General features: G+C 34.5%; 3 protein-coding genes across 5 annotated transcripts; 2 read left to right on the top strand and 1 right to left on the bottom strand.

The window, feature by feature from the left end:
• LOC128167836 (ATPase ASNA1 homolog) lies at positions 1-5,430 on the top strand. Its single transcript, XM_052833764.1, has 8 exons — positions 1-154; positions 2,062-2,209; positions 2,306-2,360; positions 2,471-2,561; positions 2,874-3,024; positions 3,228-3,335; positions 3,458-3,658; positions 4,013-5,430. Exons 1-8 carry the CDS (start codon positions 45-47, stop codon positions 4,133-4,135), a joined length of 987 nt encoding a protein of 328 aa, XP_052689724.1. The 5' UTR covers positions 1-44; the 3' UTR covers positions 4,136-5,430.
• Positions 5,431-6,370: 940 nt separating this feature from the next.
• Positions 6,371-8,585, bottom strand: LOC128166216 (homeobox protein TGIF2-like). Its single transcript, XM_052831227.1, has 2 exons — positions 8,428-8,585; positions 6,371-7,732 (listed from the first exon to the last, which is right to left on the bottom strand). Exons 1-2 carry the CDS (start codon positions 8,453-8,455, stop codon positions 7,068-7,070), a joined length of 693 nt encoding a protein of 230 aa, XP_052687187.1. The 5' UTR covers positions 8,456-8,585; the 3' UTR covers positions 6,371-7,067.
• Positions 8,586-9,971: 1,386 nt separating this feature from the next.
• On the top strand, positions 9,972-24,320 carry LOC128167339 (GPI ethanolamine phosphate transferase 2-like). 3 transcript variants are annotated; one of them, XM_052833001.1, is made up of 12 exons: positions 9,972-10,470; positions 10,753-10,962; positions 11,263-11,448; positions 12,151-12,292; positions 17,962-18,171; positions 18,843-19,045; positions 19,984-20,190; positions 20,929-21,350; positions 21,880-22,062; positions 22,348-22,627; positions 23,018-23,187; positions 23,372-24,320. In XM_052833001.1, exons 1-12 carry the CDS (start codon positions 10,147-10,149, stop codon positions 23,574-23,576), a joined length of 2,742 nt encoding a protein of 913 aa, XP_052688961.1. In that variant the 5' UTR covers positions 9,972-10,146; the 3' UTR covers positions 23,577-24,320. The 3 variants fall into 3 exon arrangements, with proteins under 3 accessions (XP_052688961.1, XP_052688960.1, XP_052688962.1); XM_052833000.1 differs by having other exon boundaries at positions 20,926-21,350; positions 23,372-24,318; XM_052833002.1 differs by having other exon boundaries at positions 10,334-10,615; positions 20,926-21,350; positions 23,372-24,314.
• Positions 24,321-24,629: the final 309 nt, after the last annotated feature.

Below are 24,629 nucleotides of genomic sequence, written 5' to 3' on the forward strand. Positions count from 1 at the left end.
CGAACAAATTATCAAAAATAATTACACCGGAAGTACACGTTAAAATGGATGAAACTGAGGAGTTGGAACCCTCTTTGCGTAATGTTATTGAGCAAACTTCATTAAAATGGGTGTTTGTAGGTGGTAAAGGAGGTGTTGGGAAGACAACAACAAGGTAATCACTGGAATGTTTTCCTGGGAAATTCTCATCACAAAATATTGAACTGGGTGTATGACGTGTATGATCAAAACCAAAATTAGATAAATTAATCCATTATATTTCTGTGGGTCACACCACACGTTTTTAACATAAATATTTTTAGAAATATGGAAGAGCTATATCAAAATGCAGGATGGAAGGAAATGGAAATGCAAGGTTGTCTTGAAAATGTCAAAGTGGCATGTGCAACCTTTCATTGGGCGTTGCTGATATTAATGGTTACATACATCTAGAAAGAATAATCTTACCGTGACCAGGCTACGCTCAGGTCACAGTAAGAATTCGTCCCATATACTTGCAATGTAGCAGCCTCGAAGCGGGTCAGCTTCGCGTCGATTTTAAGTCTGTTAAAAATAATATTCTGAGGAAAAACATATTTTTATACATTACAAACCTTTTTGAACATGCAAATGTAGTTTAGACCACAATATATCCATTTATTGAGTCGTACCAAAGCATTTTGTTAAATTATGCGTTTGAATTTGCCTGCCATTTTGTCGGAAATCGCACTTGGAATGTCTCAGGTTTTTTCGTTAACATGGCAACCATAAACAACAAATTTTTAAACGTGATGATAAAGTGGTAGCGATTTCGTTGCAAAAACAGTTAATGTGGTTATATGGGATTAAGAAAGAGCAACATTGTAGGTAATTGAGACCAATCATATGAGAATTTAGGCGAGATACAGCATGATATAATTTTTTTTTTTCTACGAAGTGAGTATATATGGGACGAATTCTATCGTTAAACCGGGTCCGTAGGACATCTGTCATTTTGATGATAGAACATTCTATCTAGCATACATCATGTTATGTAGATAGACATTTGTAATGAAGGTTACATTTTACATGATTTTATTTAAAGTGTAAACTGTAAGGTTCGCCATTTAATGTATTCTTATTTTTTGTTTAATCATTATCAGCAAACAAAAATCTGTTGGAGCTTTTGTACCGGTATTTAGTTTTTTGCTCATTACCGGATACATATTCAGTACATACGCACCACCTGAAATTTTATCAATAATTTAATATGAAAACGGTGACTGTTGCGCCAAGCACAGATTTTTGGGCTTGAAACTCAGACAGTAGGATCTGCCTTCCAGTGCCTACTCAAATTATAAGCCAAAGTTAAACGAATGCTCAGTATCAATTATGACGCTTTATTTCCTATGTAAAATGTAAAAGTTGTGTCTTCAGAGAGAGTCAAAGGAAAGTGCGTGATTCCAAGATTTTTTTATTTCTTCTTTCAATGCTTATCTATTTTATAAGTTGATAACTTTACTCTGTATTTAAAAGATATATTTGATGAAATGTTTTTATATTTTTCCATCTATTAATTAATAAGACATACATGAAATTAGTCTTATCGCCTTGCTAAAGCACTGTTGAAACTTTTTGCGAGGCTGACTTTGCACATCTCTCGCTGTGCTTGTTATAAAAAAATTTTTATGTAAAATTAAAAAATGTATATGCTAAATTTAGCTGTACTGTTCAAAATATCATCCTTCTCAGCATATAATATGTGTAATTAACACACCAAGTGGTGTATTTATAGAAATCTCTATGGACTAACTTTTATTTCTATGCAAGAAATATTTGCAAGGTTTACAAGAGCTTTGTCATCGTGAATGTTTCTCATGCCAACCAGTTTTTGTCAAAACTGTCAATACCAGATATCACAAAAATTTAAAAAACTATAAAAGATGATCAGGAATTCATAATCTTACAGTGAACTCGCTGAATTTTCAAAATAAATAGGAATAGGCTTTTTATAAGCCAATTTATTGTATGCAGTATGCTTATATTAACGACAGTTGTATATCAATATTATATACTGAACATATTCTTTCTGATTTGTTGTAGTTGCTGTTTGGCCACACAGCTGGCCAAAGTTCGTGAAAGTGTTCTGATCATTTCAACCGATCCTGCCCATAATATTTCAGATGCATTCAGTCAGAAATTTTCTAAAGTTCCAACCCTTGTCAAGGGTTTTCAGAACTTGTATGCAATGGTGAGTGTCAAATTTCTGTAAATGAAAACATGAAGATATTTCAGTATTGTAACAAGCATAAGAATAGTTCTTAAAAATATTTCCAATCTATTTTAGGAAATAGATCCAAATGTAGGGTTATCTGAATTACCTGATGAATATTTTGAACAAGGTAAGTTTTTTGCATCAGTAATGATATCATCATTTTATGCTATTCTTATAATAATAACGAAGAATACCACTGTTTTCAACTATATTTTACGTTATCTTTATTCTCTTCAGATGTGATGAGCATGAGCAAGACTGTTGTCTCTGACTTACTTAGTGCGTTCCCTGGAATTGATGAAGCCATGAGTTTTGCTGAAGTCATGAAGTATGATTTTGTGTCTTAGATATACAATCTTGACTTGTAACATCTTTTATAGTCAAATTTGCATGTTTTAATTTAAGCCTGTACTGATACTTGTATTTCTATCATATTTACCAGGGTAGATAATCAGAACCTTATTTACGATATACATGTCCCTTATTAAATATACTGAACCATGGTGAAATCACAGTACAAAAAAAACACTTGAATCTCCTGTGTTTTTCACAGGAATACACGGAAAAAATGGGACTGAAAATGCTATAATATATTAATATACGACAATGATCAATATTTTTATGTTGTAATATATTGCAGACTTGTCAAGGGAATGAACTTTTCCTGTGTGGTGTTTGACACAGCTCCGACCGGCCACACGTTGAGGTTGCTTTCATTTCCCTCTGTAATAGAGAAAGGACTTGGGAAAATTTTGAGACTTAAAAATAAGATTGGACCATTTGTTTCCCAGGTACACAGTCTCAAATTCCACTGGAATTATGGAATTTTCATATTCAATTAACAAGTGACACTGTATGAATTTTTGGGTTTGAGATGTAGAAATAATGCTGTAATGTGCATGATGTTCTAGGCATTTTATTTGTGGGTGTGCAATGTGTATTTTTTTATGCATATTTGAGTTATCCGGTAGTCTTATATACATTTCTTTTACAGATGGCTGGAATTTTGGGCATGCAAGACGTTAATTCAGACATGATGTCTACTAAGCTGGATGAAATGATGGGCACAATAAGACAAGTGAATGAACAATTCAAAAATGCGGCAAGTCTATAAGAAAAATTATTTCTTTTGTATTTCATTTTTGTCCTTTGATTTGCACTATTCTGTGTAAATTTAAGAGTAGTGTGTTAATGAAGTAACTATATCAAAATATCTGCTTACAGGACCAAACGACGTTTGTGTGTGTTTGTATAGCGGAGTTCTTATCGTTGTATGAGACAGAGAGGCTTGTGCAGGAACTGACCCAGTATGGTATAGACACACACAATATTGTTGTCAATCAACTTCTGTTCCTAAAACAAGGGGAAGAACCATGCAAGCTCTGTAAAGCCCGGCATCGAATTCAGGCCAAGTATTTGGACCAGGTAATATCACCAATAGATTGAAAATTATATCCACAAAGTTATTCCCCTTTATATGAGATTATCTAAATAGGATTAGAAAAGTGCATATTGAAGAATTCTAAACAAAATGTTGACCAATGTTTTTAGAAAGGTTTGGTATAATTGTACCATAGTTTTGCGTTTTTTTCTGGCAATTTGTTTTCCTGTAACATGCATTATATTTTGAATTTTCTACTTTGAAAAATCTAATCAAAATTTTACATTTTGCATGTTTATTTAGATGAATAATATTAGTTGTTGGGAGAAATGTTTAAAATCAAAACAAAAATTGGCAATTATGCAGATAAAGATGTCAGATATTCTTCTTTTGTTCAGATCGCAGACTTGTATGAAGATTTTAACGTGGTCAGGCTGCCATTACAGGAAGATGAAGTGAGGGGAGTGGAGAAGATCAAGAACTTCTCTAAATACCTGATAGAACCCTACAAGCATTGTTGATGTCTGATTTATTTATATCAATAAAATAATTGTTGTTATATCTAATGACTTGAACAATTTATATTTAGGTCAGTATTTACCTCCCAAAATGTTGAAATTGCATGCTTTGATATAAAGTGTATTCTTTTGTATCTTAGATTTGTGAATGTACAGTAAAACACGCTTATAATGAAATGCCAGGGACTTGCAACTTTGTTTTGTTATAAACTAATTCTTCAAATCCCTTAGTAATACAATGTTTAAAACCCACACTGGGAATGAAAATCACCATACAATAAGCATCAAATCATTATAAGCGTGTTGGCTATAAGCCTGTGTTACTGTATACAGTAATTTGACAATAACTTGCATGCCTTGTTTTTCTGCTACATGTACGTAATTAAATACAGTATCTAGATTATCTTACACTTGATGTGCTCCCATAGAAGAATTTTGAATTCCTGGTAATAAGAACATGCCTTCATTCTGGGGTCCTCTGTTCTTTCTGGACCAGTTTTAAGATGTGTTCATATGTTCTACCTGTTTGAATTATAAGTATGCTGGCATAGCCATTAAACGGGATATTTTTACACGTGTCAAATGTCAATCTGGTTGTAGAAGCAGTCTCTGTTAAGGTGGTATGGTACACTTCATGTTGTGACGTATTGTTTATCAAAATAAACATAAAATAAAGTGTAATTATATAAATTGGTTCTCTCCCAGTATGGTCACCTAACAGTGAAGCGCAGTGAGTAAGAGAGTTTACTACGAATCTGTAAGTCATGAATTCGAATCCCACTTGTGTGTTTTACAATTTTTACCTCTCTTAATATTTTTAAAGCCATGGTTTGGTTAAATATTGTAAAATTTGAAAATTCTAAACTGGTGAAAGTATTTCAATTATAAAGTACTTTAATCCACATTTATATCAATCTAATTAGATTGCATTTATATCGACAGATGTCCTATACCACCTTAATTTATTATGTACATATCATTTTCGAATGTGTAATTTATTTTAAAATTAAATGCTCATATACAAGCTTGATCATTAAGACTGATTACCTTCATGCTATTATTTAACTACTGATGTACATATTGTCTTTTTTTTTTTTAAAATGACCAATTGTTAATTGAAATTGAAAGTTATTGTAGGATTACAATATTGAATATTCATTAATGTAATGCTGGTCTTTCAAGGGCAATAACTTATGTCTCAATGAAAAGATGGATGAATTAATTCATTATATTGATTATAATTGATTGTTTCACTTGAAATGAATATTGAATTAAAGAGAGTCCCTGTTGTACATGTATTGCTTCAAGTTTTTCAGTTTTGTATATCAGCATTTAATGAGATATAACTTTTTAAAGACTGTGGCTTGAGCCGATGTTATTCATAATAATATTACAGATAATAGCATTTTAGATCATGAGATGTTTATTTGTTGAGCTTTGCGAATTGCGATCCTCATTAGCAAAAATGGTGACCATACTTTCTTAAGAGTCCTATACTCCACCAAATTTGAACTTGGGATCTGCTGATGAAGTCTGATGCCATTATAACTGCGCTGTTAAGTTAGACATACGAATGTGGAGATGTAAACAATTTGCCAATACAATTAAATCTTGTTGCAAAATACCGTCATCAATTAATATCACAGGGCATGATGCACTGTAAAGATTTTTCCCTATATATTTCTATTTTGAACTTCGTACGCTTCCATGAGGCACCCAATTTTGGTCATGTAGGAGCTATCAGGAATTTACATCATAATTTGCATTTCCTATGCAGTGGTTCTTGAGAAGATAGTCTCACATACCCTTTTTTCAGGATAAAGGCTTAACATTTTTTTTACAAGCCCATGTATCCAATGTGTGTAAACTTTGACTGTGGACCATATACCAGTATCAAGAACCATTAAATGAAGAAGAAATGTGGTCCTTGCACAAAGGGAGATGATAAGGGAAATATGCAGTGGTTGCTAAAAATCTTCTCCAGAACTACTGGGTACTTGGATATGTAGTCACACATCAACTGTTTAACACATCACTCTAGGACTAGGAGTGTTGTCTAAAGGTCTCTACATTGCTGACCAGTTTATACTTGTCCACTTTTATAGCCAGAAGCATCAGCTCTTTTCAGTTGAAGCATCTATTCATTGACCTTCACATTTGCAGCAATCTATAGCAGTAAACCTTGAAAATCTTTTTTTTTCTGTTAGACTTTCATGTTCTCAAGATACATAACAAATGTCAGATTTACATATATTTTAATGTATACAATCCCTTGAACAAACATTACAGAAATGCATCAATTAAAAATTCGGAGATCATTTACAGGTTTAATCATAAATACATAATCATAACCTAGTAAAAGTACACAAAGAAAAATGGCAGAATTAGTAGTACAAGTACATAGAAAAGTCACAGTTTAACTGTCATATAACTCAAAAACATGATCCAATAAGTAGAGATAGTTAAAAATCTAATAAAAAGAATTTCGATCACAAAAATCCATCCCATCAGCAACATTTTTAAATCACAAAGAATTTAGCACAAATCGTATTCAATGAAAAGCAATTCAATATACTATTGCAATATCATGGCACAAGACCACACAAAGTCTATCATCTACTATGTATCATATTTACAAGACATCACTTCTCATTGCTTGGGATTTACTATCGATGAACACAAATGGCCTAACATTATCAGTTTACAGCTTAATTACCTGCAAAAATTTAATATGCCTATTGCACAACCTGATTACTTTTCACCAGTTATTAGATCTTGATGTTTTTAGTCTGTAGGTCAAAAAACTGCATTTTTAACATGATTCAACAATAAATGTAAATATGTATTGATATATAAACATATGAATTATGAAAATTGGAATGAGCATATACAAGAAGTGAATCATTTAAACATGCATTGGCAGTCACTCCCACAACTACACTGAGGAGTTGGAGGAGTCGGTCGTCTCGCTGCCCGATTCTTTAGGAATCTGATTCAGAGCCACATCAACCAGCATGAAAAACGACTTGAAAAGGTCTGCGTTCTGTGGATTGCTGGAGGGGGACGAGGGTGGTGAGGGGTTTTCCTGAGAGAAGCTGTCTCCTCTGGTTCGTGATTCGCTGACATCAGGCGAGGCCGATTCTGGCTCGGAGGAAAAGTCACTGGAGGAAGCCTCACAGTCGGACATGTAGCCATCCGGCTCCACCAGCTTTTTATCCCCGGAGTTATCCGAGCCATACCCTCCAGGAGTGAATGTGACTCGGTCTAACAGGGACTGCTTGTGCTTGCGGGTGATGGTGTATTGGAGAGGATCCTGGCCATCCTTTTTAATCATTTCTGGCAAAATTCTCCGACGAGCATTTATGAACCAGTTGCACACTTGCAGAACAGTCAAATTTGTAGCTGATGAGAGATAAACCTTTTCCTGGTCAGAAGGATAAGCATTATATCTGTGTTCATACAGCCACGTTTTCAGGATGCGGACAGCTTCTTTGGGTAAATTTCCTCGCCTGCGTCTTGCATCACTTAGACCATCATCATCCTTCCTGGAATCTGAGTCATAGTCATTTTCCCATGGCCTTGCAAATTTGAAATCACGAACTGTAGGTGAAAAAATAATAGGATTAAACTCTTTAAAATGGTGAAAAATTAAACATTTTTCCTACAAATATATTTTGATAGCAACCCCCCTTATTTTCATTACACCAAAAAAAAGCCCCCTTTTTGGCAGGAATATAACAAAGATTGGTTAAAAAATAAGCTTCTGTCAATGGCTTTTTTAAAGATTTAAATTTAAATTTATTTTTTGACATTTTGAAGTTTCTCTAATTATTTCAGTGTTGTTTACAAGTATCCCAGTGGCCTTGACACACTGAGCAGTGCCTTATCCCACACAATTAATTATAAATTTCATGTCATCGGCTATCCGAGGGCAGTCAAAGTGTTTAGAGTACTGTTTTCAGAACAATTAAACGGCTAACATTAGCAGGTTGTTGTGAGCAAGTGTCACTTCACGGTCAACAACATTGACAGATGCATCAATTATTCACAAATTCGCGCTAAATGCTTCCAAATACACACAAAGAAAAAATAATACACCAACAAAGCCATTGCATGTCGCATATAGGAATAAAAAATTATAAATCAACGTAAACTTTAATCGCAGCGCGTTGTTGTGATGCGTGTTTCTTTGTTGTACGAACATCGAGCACGTGGTGTCAACGATTTTTGATAAAGAATCAAACAACAAGATACGACAAACATTTCTTTCCATTTCAAAATATTGATTTACATACCTCGTCTCATCTTAAGTGATTCTGACATGATGAAAGTCCGTGTAAATAGGTAAAACTTCGAAATGAGCTCCTTCTTCTTTTCAAAACTGTCAATTTCCTTTCCACCACGCGGGATCTGACAAACCGCGCAAACCACGTGCCAATCGCTTGAGATCGCATTTCATTGGACAGTATTTGAAATTCCTCAATTTGATTGGTCGGTAAACTTTTGACAGCTCGAAGGGGCGCGAGAAAATTGCTTCCATGTGTCACCTGTTCAAAAAAGAGAATATGACAAAGGATTTTGATTTTCAAATTTGTTTTCTCTTTATTTGTGTGATAATTGCGTTTCATTTTTAATAAATATTTTATTAGAGAATATTTGATAATTCCACAACAGTGGAAATTGTAAGCGCCACGGAAGAACTATAAATAAAAGTAAATTCATAAAAGCAATACCTGAGTTCACACCATGCACACAGGCAAGTAGCAGCAAACATTTTCCTTAAATACATATAAATAATTCGATTATAAAGGAGTTGTCCCCAACCCACATTTTTGGGTATATAATAATTGAAGTGAAATTATCATTTCAATTTATTTCAACTTGAAGTTGTCTTTCTATAGGTAGTACACCTACATACACAATTTTTATTTCTAAAAATCGATTAATTTTTTATGCTTCCTGTCAGTCAAATCTTAAGTAGTTTAAAAAAAGGTTGAGATAGACCCCTTGAAAAATTCAAACTGTGAAATCCACAAAGTAAATAATTTACCGATGATAAAAACGATAAATGTCGGACACCCCCCCCCCCCCCCCACTGGCAAACACAATACCCTTTCTTTTTTTTCTTTTTTTTGGATCGGCTCATGAACACAGTTTTCTAAGCAGGGACTGCTAAGTCCCACGTACGTACCTTTCATTCAGACTGACGTACGGGTTCTGGATGTATAGCCAGTTCGCCGGTCATCCTGTAACAGTGACTGTAAAACTATATATTAAGATATGATTGAGATTAGCAACATATAATAGGCTTTATTTAACAGACTGTACATATTTGTACATTGTTATGGGTTTTGATTCTTTAATTTGGATACCGCCCATGATTGGACAGATTGACTGAAAGGAATGATATTATTAACATTTGACAATTCATAAAGCTCATTTCCTTAATTCTCCAGTATACGAATGGTATTTTATTCTAATCATCAGCTGTTTTTAAAATGTATTTTTATTGAGAAATATTTGTACAATTTCTCAAACCATCATAGAATGAGTTAAAAATTAAGATATAAAAGATATATATACATGAAACGTTAATTGATATATATAGATATATTAGCGGAAAGAATTTCATATCAACATAATATAAGTTTAGATAATCCAAAAATTGGAATTTCCTTCTAAAAGACATAGTAATAACCTTAAACAAGTCAGTGTAGATGCATTTCGTAGATATATTTAAAGTGAATATGGTGAACAATTTCGCGAAAAATTTACAGTCAGGAAATTAAACTCGAATATATTTGACACGAATTGTCTGGATATAACAAAGAACCCCGAACCCGATCAAAAATGTTTGATTTTCAGACCGGCTTTTAGTTTTAAGTTTTAACTGAAGTTTTATAAAATCAACAGTATTCCTATTTAAAACTTTGTTTACCACATTAGACTAATTTTCATGTAGCAAAGATTACATAGTTTTTTGTTGACAGCTGGTTGAATTGATATTAGAGCTGATGGCAGCATGGAGTTTTTGGATTTTCACCACTGCTGTGATCTGGTTTGCCATTTTCCTTACGTATTTTATGCCTGTAAAGAAAGAATTCATCGGGATTTCCACACCAGAGACAGTCCTGGAACAATCAGGGTCCCTCGTGCCAGGGGTTTCCCCTTTGAAACGTCACTACAACAAAACAGTTTTGGTTTTGATTGATGCTCTTAGAGCTGATTTCTTGTTCAGCCCTGATACTCCAATGTCCATGACAAAGAAATTAGTCTCACAAAACTTGGCTTTAGTGGCTAAAGCCCATACTCCAACAGTGACTTTGCCAAGAATCAAGGTATATTAAAGAAAACTGTATGTAAAACATAAAGATCTGCAGATTCACTGTCCAGTTTATTGCGGGAGCAGGATCAACAGTTCTTGCTAAGTACTTAACTCACCAGGCTTTGTCACTTCACAATATCAACGCATAAAATTATATGGTATCTAGAACTGTTGTGTAGCGAAAATAGCCAGTATATTACATATAAATGTTTTAATAAAGATTTACTGATGTGATTTTACCATCCTTCTTGTAAATTGATGTGACATATGAAACGGAACATCATTTTTTTTACAGGCTCTGATGACCGGCAGTGTTCCTGGTTTTGTTGATGTCATCTTAAATTTCGGCTCAACAAAATATGAGGGGGACAACATTTTGGCTCAGATAAGTCGGGCCGGTAGAAGGGTCGTATTTTTCGGGGATGACACATGGATCAAACTTTTTTCCGACCATTTTACAAGATATGAAGGCACTACCTCCTTTTTTGTCACTGATTATACAGAGGTGAAAGGACTTTGCATTACTTCAGATAAATGGAATTTAGCTTTCATAATGTTAGTGCTATATTAATTCATTAACACCAAGATTTTACCCTAAAATACATAAAGAAATGTCACAAAGTCATTTACATAAGTTATTGGTGTTAATTAATACTGATAGAATGAGTATCATTCCTTTTAAATGAACTTTTCTTCTGTCAGAATTAAGCTACAATTAAAGAACCTACAATTTGTGTATTAAGATTTATCAAAGAGATGCCTAGGATCTTAGAGCTTGTTTTTAATTTTCATAATTGTGTTTCAGGTGGACAACAATGTGACCAGACATTTGCCGTTGGAACTCTCTGCAGGGGACTTTGACCTACTTATCTTGCACTATCTAGGATTGGATCACATTGGTCATCTGGCTGGTCCCAACAGTCCATTGGTTCCTCCAAAGCTCCGAGAAATGGACGAGGTCATTGACACAGTATACAGATCACTTACAAAGGTAGGAGGAATATAATGAATCAGTCAAAGGACAAAACAACAGGCATCAAAGTGGATTTAGTGAACTGTACTTTATTTGGCAAACTTGAGGCCTGAGGGTTTGAAATTTGGAGATTTTTTTCTTCTACTTACATGTATATGCTAATTTTGCTTGGAGATTTTAAGCAGCTAAATCTTGAATTTATATATATATATTTTTTATTTGTTGATTTGTATTACAATGAATTACATATTTTATGAATTTCTCAATTTCAGAGGAGTTATTCCCCTTAAATTTTATATGTTTTTTTTTTCTTCACTTTACTTTTAGTCATTTCTAAGACTTGCTTTCCTTGTATTAGTTTGGATATTATCTGGGCAGGTGCTGTTAAATTTTGTTTATATTTTTTATTAACTCTGAGCAGTGGACATGCAATGAGTTGATCTTTTTCTTCAAGTAATCAAATTGTGCAATACATTCAGAAGTGAATTATGAAAAATTATCTCTGTATATTTCTAACAGAACCAATCATTGGATGAATTTATAAGGACGTACATTGACACTTTATATCCAATCCAATGCAGTAAAAAAATCAAATTTAAAAGAAGTCCCATAGAGATGGGTTGGACTGTACACGACTGGTATTAAGGACATTGAATGTATTAGCATTAAGAGCCTCTTACTTGGTTTTAGCACCCACTTACAATCCTCTTGTCCTTATAGTTGCAGGGAGAGGGACTGCCCAACCTTCTGATAGTGTGCGGGGACCATGGAATGAGTGACCAGGGCAGTCATGGGGGAGCTTCTTACAGTGAAACTCGAGTACCACTCGCGTTCCTGTCCACCCAACATAGGTCCAGCACAGGTCAGTCTGTGACAATTGTTGTCAAGCTTTGGTGTGTTCAGTGATGGTTAATCTTGGTGTTGCTTGTAGATTTCTCCACCCTAAATTTGTCTGTGTGATACAGATTTTTTCAAAGGGGTTCCAGAAAACTCAACTTATTGTAAACTCATTTAAGCCACTTTAGTAACTGACCCTCAGTTAGGTCCATCATACCAGGTATTACCCTGAGTCACCCATGACCCAATGCTTACTTGCCTCTATGTTGATGCATTAAAACTCTATTAACTAATTGATTCAATAACAATCAATACCAAAAGGGGCATAAAATTATTTATTTTATTTTATTTGCTTATTTTTTAAATGAATGATATGATGGTTTGGCTAAATTTATCACCTGATTCCATAAACAAAACTTTTTTTCTTAAATTCATGGAAATTTTTTGTCAGTTGGTCTAGGAAAGATGGTTGAGTGGCAGGAGGCGAGTTGACAATGGGATGCTGCACTTTGTATGTGTTTCATTCAACACATACGATGTTCAAAAGAGAAAAGTTAACAGATTTAATGATTTTAACTCTCCTCTTCACTAATCATGAAAAAAGGAATCACAAATTGATGTGATTTAATATTTTGAGTTATATTGCCATGTCATAAAGATAGTGTAGTTCAAGTTCTTTCTAAGGCATTGGCCTTATAGGGTTGGTGTTTATACTCGGTTTCTGTGTTGCTAAGTGGATGAGAGCCACTGTCTGACACTCTCTGAATGAGTTCAATCCAAGGTTAACCATTCAATCCCAGCGTTTTTGGGTGCACATTTCCAGCATGATAAACAAAGCCAACTTAATTAAATTAACAAAAAAATTAGCAACTTGTAATGCCTGGTAGGATTTTATCTCGCTGATTTTAACTAGTCTATGAAAACTTAAGTTTTGAATGAGTGGGATGTAATTTTAGCATGAGACATGTGAGAAATAGAAATAGAATTTGCTTTAACTCTTCCATATTCAACTCTGGGTGCATTCATAATTCTTTCATAGGTTAATATTGGTGGATCATACGATTCTACCACTGGCAAAACATTGACATTCGTAAATGACTTAAAATTATCTAGGGTGTATTGTGGAACAGTAACCTCTATATATTATTGCACATATATGGAACAAATGATTGCTCTTTAGGAAAATGAATATTACAGGATGTCACTTGATCATACAAAGCCTAGCTAGTTTCATTTTGCCTCAATAGTGCAATAAAACACCTAGTACTGTTAAGCTAGTCATTACTGAAAAAGAAGAAATTCTAAAAACTAAAGCTCTGCTATTGGTTGCCATTGATCACAATTTGTAACCATTATTAACCAGAGGTACCAAAGTGCACTTTTGGTAGCCTTTGGCTTTTATTTTGCCATTGGTTTACCAATATGCTGTTCACAGGTTTGAAGCAACACATTGCACCATTGTTTAACACTGTTACCAAAGACAGCCAATGGCAAAATCAATATTTTTACCAATGGAAGAATTGTAAATGCACCCACTGAAGGTAAGAAATGATTAAAGAGAGTTAACATTTTAATATCTAATGAATACAGTGTGTAAAATAAAATTCTTGTATGAGATGATTTTATTTTCTTTGAGAAGAATTCTGTAGGTTGTCATAATAAGTACTGTATTGAAAATGCAAAATTACTACAACAAAAAATTACAAACAAAAATTCAATCACTTTTCTTTCATGTCAAAATTTTATATTTTATCACTATCAACCCTTTAACCTCATCCCCACCCACCTGTAAGTGAAATAACTTTACGGTAAGCGCTCTTCTTCTCCAAGTAAACATAACAAGGACAGCACCTCACCGGTGGCTCTCCACCCCCAACATTTAAAACAGGTGTCATTCACCCGAGACCATATTAGAGCTGGTTTCATAATACCGACGATTTTCACACTTCGTGACAGCCAATGTTTACGTCAGCTGCTCGCTAGACCAAGTCGGCCGGTAACTTTTTTGGCATCAAAAGCATGCCGCCACCACAACAACGCATGAGGTTGAAACAGTGAGTTAGTACACTGCCGGTTGAAAAACAGTTATTTTCCTTATTTATTCTTATATTTGGTATTATTTATATACATATTTGGAGTGACTTTATTAAGATGTAACTGAAACACAGGTACAGAGAGAGAGAGAGAGAGAGCCAGCATGTGGTTGATACGTGACTGCATTAAAGATAGTGTACAACAGAACGAAAAACAACTAATTTTCTTATATATACTAATATTTGATATTATTCTTGTTTGGAAATACTTAATTTCAATATATGTCAAGAGAGAGAGAGAGAACTTAAAAAGAAATAGGGCTTCATCAGGCCCCGTCGTCCCCAACTTTTCTGAAGTCAATACTCCGCCTCAAGTCTGCATGAGTATTGATATCAAATTTATGAATTTTTTGAAAAAGGATTTGAGTTGGAGAATGAGGGGTGATTTTAAGATTTTTGTGAAGGTTGAGCCAGATTTGCAATAAAAGTTTCTCTTTTCTCTTTTATTTCTTTTAATAGCACACTGAATATTTTATGTTGTTATTAGATAATTATAGTTGCAGCCAATTGTAGTAATTAGAATGCACTATTAGGTATCGACATCTTTCTGGGTTTACCCCTGAACCCCATAGAGATCGTTAACTACTTGTGTGTAACATCTTCGCTGATGGAAAATGTTGACTGACCCTTGTCCAATCAAACCTTAGTAGGCTGAATTAAGACATTTACCACCCGTGACTTGAATGAGAGAGATAGAGAGTAAGGATACAATTCAAACATGTAAATAATCTGTGACCTATGGTGTTCAGGAAATCAATACTGTAAACCAACTTTAATTCGCGTGCGAGAAATTTTCGTGAGGTTACTGGTACTGTACCAGTTATCGGCTAAGACCAGTTATCGGCTAAACTGAGAGTTCGGGTTTATAGCACGCGACAATCCAAGATTTTTTAATTCAGTCGTCTTTTCCGAATAAAGAAAAGTAAGTTTGCTTGAAAACTTTCTTGAATATGTTTTATACATGAGCTTAAATGATCATTGTTTACCGCTGATTTTACATCTTTGCACTTTCAGCAGTGGGGGAAGTGAAGTAATAAGTTAAAAATAGAATAATCCCTTTTGGTGTACGATATTATATCCCTTCTTTGATTTGACATATAAAATCAATACATTTAACATGTGTAAACAAAAGGAATTCACGAATTTCCGAGAGATTCGTAGCGCAATTGAACGCCTGATTGCACAATTATGTATTCAATAGTATACAATTTGGTGTATTACCGTATGATAATAAACAGATTATTTTATGAGTTTTGTTTATAATGTATCATGACCCCGAATACTTTAGTCTGACCTCACAAGGTGCATAATTCAAACTACATTTAGCAGAGTATAAAATCAACATGAACAGGGATTTTTACTATGTTATTATCACGAAGCCGATAACTGGTACAGTAAATCGTAAAACCTCGGCAAATTCAGGGCGTGCTTAAAAGCACAAAACAAGATGTTTTGGTTTCTAAATAATGATATAAACTAACAGATTGATAAATAAGGAGTTCAGTTTTTAAAGTATGTCAAGTTTTATCCAAAAATATCAAGAAATAAGGAATTACGAAAAGAAAACGTTAAATTTTAGCCGATAACTGGTACAGTGCCAGTAGCGAGAGCCTTGTCATCGCGAATATTTCTCATCGCGAACCAATCCTTTGTCTATAATTTTTTATAACAATACAGGTCTGGATAAGGCTTGGTCGCGAACATTAGTCCTATCGCGAAAGTTTATCGCGAAATAAAGTCACCGCAAATAAAAATTGGTTTTCAGTATATAAACAACATTTGTCACTAAACGCATGTATATATGCATGCATTATATATAAATACTAAACAATCTTTCTTTTAAATATCACGTAGAATTATCGTTAAAGTAGCATCATATCTTTTATGCTGGAAAAGTCACCCAGCCAGCTCTAATGCAGTCATACTGCGTGGGAGTTTTGGCGGCATGTCTTTGATGCCGGCGAAGCGACAGGCGTCTGGATTTTGCGAGCTGCTGAGGAAAACAAGACTGTCACCAAGTGTGAAACGAGCTCCAACTTGCTTTCCACCCCCAACATTTTTAAACAGGTAAGTCATTCACCTAAAACGTAGTTCATATTAACTTCTATTGATGTTTTTGTAATTTTCAGATGCAAACCGAAAGTAAAACAGTGTTTGGACCTAAGCACAAATCATCACTGCTGACAAGACTTAGTTCTTGAAAATAATAGAAAAATTCAAAGTAATGTATGCTGAAGCATTGATTTTCAAGGAAACTTATCAATAAACACTATGAAAATAGTCAGATTTTATATAATACGAACAACTAAGATATTTTTATAGTCTCATGTATTCCTATGCCAGAGTTTAATATAGCCTCGTTCAACCAAAGCCTCAGCTGTCTCCATAAATCTCTGACAAGCAGAAAGGCTCTCTTGCTTGTCGGAGATTAACGGAGACAGCCGAGCGTCTGGTTGAACGAGACTAGAGTTCGATATCAATAGTGCTTAGATCCATAAAATTTTTAGAATTGCTTCGATTACTTATACATAGTTTGAAATCTATCTTTAAATATTACACAACATGATTCATATGGGGTTTCTCGAAATTCTTGTCAGAAAAGTCTAAAATTCTTATAATAAAAAAGTGCATAATTCAAATACAGACTAGAAACTAATTGCCATGCAAGATAAGTTGATTTTAAAATAAATGATAATCGATAAAATCAACTCCCCTCAGTACTTCAGTACTTTGATGCATTGTCAATGTACTTATTACAGGTGGTATACTTTCAATGTACTTATTACAGGTGGTGTACTTTCAATGTACTTATTACAGATGGTGTACTCTCAATGTACTTATTACAGGTGGTGTACTCTCAATGTACTTATTACAGGTGGTATACTGTCAATGTTTGATTACAGGTGGTGAACTCTCAATGTTTGAATAAAGGTGGTGTACTCTCAATGTTTGAATACAGGTGGTGTACTCTCAATGTTTGAAAACAGGTGTTGTTGATTACAGGTGGTGTACTGTCTAGGGCTGGGACGTTAATTTATTTAGCCGATTCGGTACATATCACAATCCATGAGATGCGATACGATACATTTCACAATACATTGCAACTAAGTGAAAACATGAATAAGGGCTTAGAATTTATTGAATCTGTCAATGTATTAACACATGTCCAAAGTGATTTCATTATATTGAAAATGAATGTTGCACAATTTACAAATTACTTTAGTGTTGTATTCACAACTTTTTCATAAACAAGTTATCCGAAAGTTTTCCACACTCCAGATTTAGCTTCATAACTGTTTTGACACCTTTATGAGGTTTTCCGCCATCTTTGTACTTTCATATTAGGTGCGTGGACTAAAAATAGCCGATATATGAAGCTCGGATATTTTTGGAAAATAAAAAAAAGTTCACAAAGGTAGTGTTGTATTAATGGTAAATGAATCAATCCAAATATCGTCAAAATAAATACCGTGATGCACCGGTGCATCAGTGGATTACTGTGGAGTACTGTCAGTGTTCTAATTACAGGTGGTGTACTGTCAGTGTTCTGATTAAAGTTGTTGTTGTTTACAGGTGGTATATTCTCAATGTTTAAATACAGGTGGTGTGGTTGAGTCAGAAGTTGATCAGATTGACCTTGTTCCTACATTGTCAGAACTGCTAGGTCTTCCTATCCCTAGCAACAACCTAGGGCACCTGCTGATGGACATGGTTCAAGAGCAAGGTGCTGAGGAACAGTTAGCCTCACTACTGAGGAACACAATCCAGCTCCTGAATCTGCTGAGGGAGGACCAGCCAGGTGCCGATTCAGGTAAATCTGTCAGTCATGTATGGCCCAGTCTCCCTCTGTAACTATGGATACTTCTCTGTATGGTTTGAGTACTACCGATTCTCCAGACATGTCTTTAATCATCTCTGTTATCTCTATGTGTGTCTCTCTCTCTCTCATATTATATTTAAATTAAGAAATGTTTTCTTTGGTGATTCATGTGGGTTAAAAAGGTAGCAACCATTGCAGACAAAAAACAAAACCCTTGTTAGGTGGTTATATAATTTTTTTTTTGCAATGATTGCTAGTTACCTTTAAAATTTCAGGCAGTCGGTGATTTTTGTAAGGTTGCTAAAGGTTTCGATCGATTGATAAACTGGTTAGAACTGGAATGTGTAGATTTCCATATTACAAACTAATAAATATTGAATTCATTCCTTAAGTCATGCAATGTCTACATTTTTTAGCAAATTATTCTGAGTCAAGTTAAATATACAATATATTGCAACCCAATTAAGAGGATAAAGTTTATGTCTAGCTTCTTGGTTCTGGGTTTAATCATTATGTCCTACATTGGTACATTTCTATATTAGTTTATAGAAAAATGATGTCATACATTAGCACATTTCTCTTAGTTCAAAATCATTTACTAATATAAATGACAGGACCAGATTGGCTATTGAAAATCATTTTATTTTTAATCTTCATTCTAGAAGTTAGAGGTTTTTTCCATTCAACTTGTCAACTCCATTCAAAATGGTTATCCCTAACTCCACAGGAGAGAAGTAGTGCAATGGCTCATCAAATTCAAATCAAATACAACGAGGTCATCACCATGGCAACAAGCACCATCACCAAAAAGTTGACCACTTACGACCTACCAGCTCTGATCACTTGTGCCATTGGATTGTGGACAGTGAGTGACTTTAGTGAGTTATTAGTTGTTTAGAAAAGTATTTAAACTATATACACATATTAAAAGATTCTCCAAAATAAGTTTTGCCTCTTCCATAAAAATGAGTGGCATCATCAGACCTAATTTAAGGCAATCAAAATGATTTGGGTTTACCTATTTATGGAACAGATTGCTTTTCTCTTGCTACCTTATTTTCATCACCTTTGGAATGTTTCAATGTTTTTATTGAATAATTATTAAATAATTTGTTATTGTTGTTGAAATGTATGACCTGTGGTGATGTATCTGTACTTGTTTTTTCATTTATACAAGAATTGTGTTTGTGTGTGTATATTTTCTATTAAAATGCAATCTACTAGTATCTGTTTTAAGGAGGCCAACCTTATTTTTCATTGCGCATGTTTTTGCACAATCTATTAAAATACAGTGTATTTATACCTTTAAGAACTTGTTTCGATACTATTTTTTAGATTGAACACAATAAAAATATAATAGTTAAAAATATTTAGATTTTTTAAGGGAACTTGTTCGTTATATGATTATTGCCATTGTGCATTTATGAGATTATGATAAAAGTGAAGCTTTGTAGGGGTAAGAGATAACATAAAAAGAAGTAGAAAGTGTATGCTTTTGAAATTTTATCTACAGAATAATGCCTTTACCAGAGTTATTCTCCTTAATGTTTGAATGAATCCATTGTACCAATCTACATTTGTAATACTCCAAATATATAGCAAAATTTTGGTGCATTTTGAGATGACCCCACTAAAACCCAGATGGTAGAATTTAGTATTTATTTTTTCATATACCGGTAAGGTAGAAAATCATATTACCTTGTTCTATTTTCATATATGTATTACAATTTGAAGAAAATCGCTATTGTAGAACTTTTTTAATCTGCTTCGAAGTGTGGAAAATGGCAGTTTTTTCTATTATAGGCAGCGATCCTCCTCCTGCTGAGTCAGCAGAGCCCGGTAAGATGGGTTGTCATGGTCCATGTGATCTCTACCTTGTATTTGGTCGGCCACCTGACACAATTCCAGTCTGTTTGGCCGTTCTCTGGGTCCGGGTACTTAATCTCTGTAGCCTCCCTTATGCTTGTACTCTCAACAATTGCACTCCAGGCCAAGAAAACAATGAAGGATGTAAGTGTAAATGTTATTGTATTACAAAAATTTCTTTAGACTTTCTTTTTCAAACTACACTGTACTGGTACTGTACCAGTTATCGGCTAAACTGAGAGTTCGGGTTTATAGCACACTGTTATCCTATATTTTTTAATTCAGTCATCTGTTTTGAATAAAGAAAAGTAATTTTGCTTTAAAACTTTCTTGAATATGTTTTAAACATGAGCTTAAATGATCATTGTTTACCGCTGATTTACATCTCTGCACTTTCAGCAGTGGGGAAAGTGACGTAATAAGCTAAAAACAGAACATTACCTTTTTGTGATGCCTTATTATATCCCTTCTTTGATTTGACATAAAATATCAACCCATATAACATGTATAAACAAAAAGAATTCACTTAATTCCAATAGATTCACAGCATAGTTGAACGCCTGAACGAATAGTTGTAAGAGTTTTGTTTACCTAACATAACCCCTACGACCTTAAGTCTGACCCTACAAGGGACATAATTCAAATTATAAAATTGAAATGTACAGGGGGTTTTACTATGTTATTATCATGAAGCCAATAGATCGTAAAATCTGAGCAAATTTTGGGCTTGCTAAAATGCACAAAAACAAGATGTTTTGGGTTCTAAATATTGATATAATCTAACATATTGATAAATTCACCATTTTAGCCGATAACTGGTACAGTGCCGGTAGAGCATCTCCACAAGTAGAGGTTTAATGAATATTGATTATACTATAGCAGGTGCTGGAGTGGATGCGGAGTTCATTTTGTGGAGGTGGATCTCTGTGTGGGGGATTCCTGATCGCTGGGACGCTCCTCCACACTGTCAGTCTGCTGTCCAGCAGCTACGTGGAGGAAGAACACCAGACCTGGTACTTCCTCTCCACTTCCATCCACATTCTCCACTTGATGTCAGTAATCCTCACCATGAACACAAATCAGCATCCTTGTAATGCATCATTTAACTCCTCCACATCAAACCATTTCCTGAGGAGCTGCCCCAAATCTGATGTAGAGAGTGATCAGGGCTCTCACTCAGACAAATTCAGACAGGAAGTACTTAACACTGCTGTTTTATTACTGGCTGCAAGATTGATGAGGTCTTGGAACCAGACAGGAAACAAGTGGCTCCACCTACCTGACATTGGGGACTGGCTGATTCTGTAAGTCAACAGGTGTTTGAATTTCATTCAAAAGTTTTATTTCTGACATTGTAACTTCATAAATTTCTGTAAAAGTTAGATAACAAATGTACTTGCTTTATTGAAATGAAAATCTACGTGTGTTTCTGAATCGCTGTGGAATCATTAGATTTCGTGGTGGCTCAATTTTAGTGGAATTTTTAGGTGCGTCTCATCTACGAAATAGCATCCTCTACGAATTAATCAATTAGAGTTTATAAGTCATATTTCCTTATGTTGGTGTAAGAGAATACACAAAATTTCCCCACAAGAACCTGTAAATTTATGGAATCCACAAAAATTGGCCCCCAGGAATTTAAATGATTTCACAGTATACTTAGAATATACCACATTTGAATTCTGAGGAATGTTCGGCAGAGAAGGCCCTTACACAAGCTTGCCAAAATTTGTGTTGTAGGTATTTGAAATGTTAATGCGTTCATGAACACCATCTCTATCAAACAGGTTTCTGATAAATTAGTATCAGTGCTAACACTTGTATTGCTTTCAGAGCAGACAACAGGACACTCCTCTCCGTCCTGGTGGCGGTATCTCTTCTACTCATTCTAGTCCTGCAGTCCCGTCGGCTGACCTGGGTGCAGACGATACTGTCAGCCGCGGGGTTGTTCTGTGTGTTCTGGTCCCGTGCTTCAACTGGTGCCCTCTTTCTTCCCTTTGTTCCTCAAGTGGACAGGTGAGTTGCCTAACATTTTGTTTATCCTTCAATATAAAACTTTTCAATTACCAGTACTCTAATTCTTTGAAGCATTTCAATTTAGATAATTTTAATGTATTTACCAAGATCATTATCATTGGGCTATTTCTACCACATGTAATTAGTGTGTTATCAAGTTGATAAAATATTTTTACTCTCTACTTGCAAAAGTGAAAATTCCATAAAAATTTTGTAGTTCATGTATCTTCATTCACAGCAGTCTCCATCAATCTGGATAGATCTCTGTTTTTGTTTCCTGTACAGGGGAATCCTTCCGGCCAGGCTGAGCTTCCTGTGTGTATTCCTTGTATTGGTCAGTCAGTTCCTTCCTGGTCAAACCTCAAGGTCGTCTGTAGGACATATGGATATCTGTCTGACAGCATGGACAGTCCTCCATGTTTTATTGATGAGGCCTCATAACACTGTACTGGTGGCCTTCATGACAGTCCAGCAGTCTGTGCTTTGTGGATGTAAACTAGTGCTCTCCCCCTCTGCTGCTGCAGTCTTCTATGTGTGGATGGGAAGAGCTGCTTTCTTTTCTCAGGTAATCACAACTTGGCCAAAGGATATTTTGTTTACAAGAACTGTAGGATGTTTAGCAAGAAATTGCTCTTTTCTCTGAAAGATAACAAATAAGATTGAATTGACAAACATGAAATAATTACATGCTATTTGTTGTTCCATATATCACATGCTAATGAGACTTTCTGTTATGAACTATCTAATTCAATAAACCCCACTGATTAAATTTTTAACTATGAATATCATTTGAATTTGATATTTGAAAATTCTATAATTTATATGCATATTGACAAACAGAAAATAGTTACATGTTATTTGTTGTTTTTGTTCCAAATGATTGAAAACAAATTATTTTTGTTTAAAAAGGATAAAATATTCAGTAGTATTCATCCCAATTTATCACTGTTGTCAGGGTAACTCTAACAGTATAGCCACTGTGGATGTGGGGGCGGGCTATGTAGGACAGGAAGATTACAACGCCTTCCCCGTCGCCTTCCTCCTGGGCCTCGCTACCTATGCTGGTCCCATTTACTGGTTCATGGCCTTTCTTGCAAAGCTCAACACCCTCAATCCAAGTCGTTGGTGAGAGTTTTAACTAATATTTTATAATTCATTTTTCAGAGTTATGATAGTTGGAAGTTTGTTTTTAACAGAGAAATCCAATTTTGGGGCCATTTTTATTGTAGCATGATGTAAGAAATTTTGAACAAAACTTGAGTGTTCATGAAGTAGATAGATGTATTTTGATGTGTCTGTCATCTTGCAGGGACCTTCACCAGGTATACTTCACTGTGGCAGTGACTTGTTTACTACCGATGGTGGTCTATGCGGTGTTCGTGGTGACCGAGCGGTACCATCTGTTTGTGTGGACGGTGTTTCTACCCAAGTTATTGTATTTTGGCATGGACCTAGTGATCTACTACCTTCTCTCTGTGATACTAGTGCTGAAGTACTATCTACGGTGTGAATGATGATGTACCTCTATAGTTCTAATGATAAAGTACTACACAGGGTTTTAAACTAACTTGAATTTTTTGCTAGCCATGTGGGCTACTAAACTTTGTTATTCCAGGGGCCCACATCAAAATTTAGTTGCCCACACTTTAAATTTAAAAGAAATAAAAAAAAGAGTTTATTTTTTTTTCTCATTTGATAACATGCCATTGTACATACATATACATTCATATTGAATTTCGATTTTTATTAAAATTTTCAAATACTTCATTTTCTAAAATTTATAACTCAAGTCTTCTGAATCAACCACATGTCTTGTTGTTCTTTTACAGTCATCTGTATTGGTTAATCCATCTCCTATTACAAATAAAAATCCTTTTCTTTTGGTTGGCTGATACAACCATTACCAGAAATAGAGAATAATACATAACCTTTTCCATATCACAGCCAGTATCAGCCCGAGACTCCAAGATTCATTTATCACTAAGTCTTGTGACCAGTACATTTGATTGCATCAGCTGTATGTTTGTGTTATTGTTTTACATGTTTTATACGAATTTATATTTATAAACTACACCTGTATATGATATACTGCAATTGATCCTGTTAATGTTATTTTTATGTAATATCTAGTTCATCTTTTTATGGTTTCTTGATCAGGAGAATAACTGTATTAACTATTTATACATTTTTGCTCAAAATAAATATGAATATAAACATTGAGTTAAAAAGACGTGTACATCTGTGAGTCTGTTATGGCTATGTATTGTTAAAGTATGTGTCAGATTAACTATAATTTATTTTAGCTCACCTGAGCTGAAAAGGGTGGAATTTTTTACATTAATAGAATAAAATCTTCTTTTAAAAAAATCAATTGGCCAAAAAAAAAAGCTGAAACTTGTGTGTAAGCATCTTCAGGAAATGTTGAGTTTGTTCAAATCTTAATCCATAGAAGTAGGTTGGGCCTGCAATGGGAGTTGAATTTTTACATTTGTAAAAATAGAGAAAAATCATTTAACATGTTCTCAAAAACTGAAGCCACAAAAGGAGCTCAATTTGTAGCAAAGGAA

This window comes from Crassostrea angulata, chromosome 10, assembly GCF_025612915.1.
Source record: "Crassostrea angulata isolate pt1a10 chromosome 10, ASM2561291v2, whole genome shotgun sequence".
NCBI lineage: Eukaryota > Metazoa > Mollusca > Bivalvia > Ostreida > Ostreidae > Magallana > Magallana angulata.

Excerpts from the sequence above, each read along its gene's own strand:
- LOC128167836 (XM_052833764.1), top strand. The coding sequence starts at position 45 with ATGGATGAAACTGAGGAGTTGGAACCCTCTTTGCGTAATGTTATTGAG. Across the intron at positions 155-2,061 it reads GTTGGGAAGACAACAACAAG|TTGCTGTTTGGCCACACAGC; the intron begins GTAATCACTGGA and ends GATTTGTTGTAG. Across the intron at positions 2,562-2,873 it reads AGTTTTGCTGAAGTCATGAA|ACTTGTCAAGGGAATGAACT; the intron begins GTATGATTTTGT and ends AATATATTGCAG.
- LOC128167339 (XM_052833000.1), top strand. The coding sequence starts at position 10,147 with ATGGCAGCATGGAGTTTTTGGATTTTCACCACTGCTGTGATCTGGTTT. Across the intron at positions 19,046-19,983 it reads GTGCCATTGGATTGTGGACA|GCAGCGATCCTCCTCCTGCT; the intron begins GTGAGTGACTTT and ends TTTCTATTATAG. Across the intron at positions 21,351-21,879 it reads ATTGGGGACTGGCTGATTCT|AGCAGACAACAGGACACTCC; the intron begins GTAAGTCAACAG and ends TATTGCTTTCAG.
- LOC128166216 (XM_052831227.1), bottom strand. The coding sequence starts at position 8,455 with ATGTCAGAATCACTTAAGATGAGACGAG. Across the intron at positions 7,733-8,427 it reads ATCACTTAAGATGAGACGAG|TTCGTGATTTCAAATTTGCA; the intron begins GTATGTAAATCA and ends TTTCACCTACAG.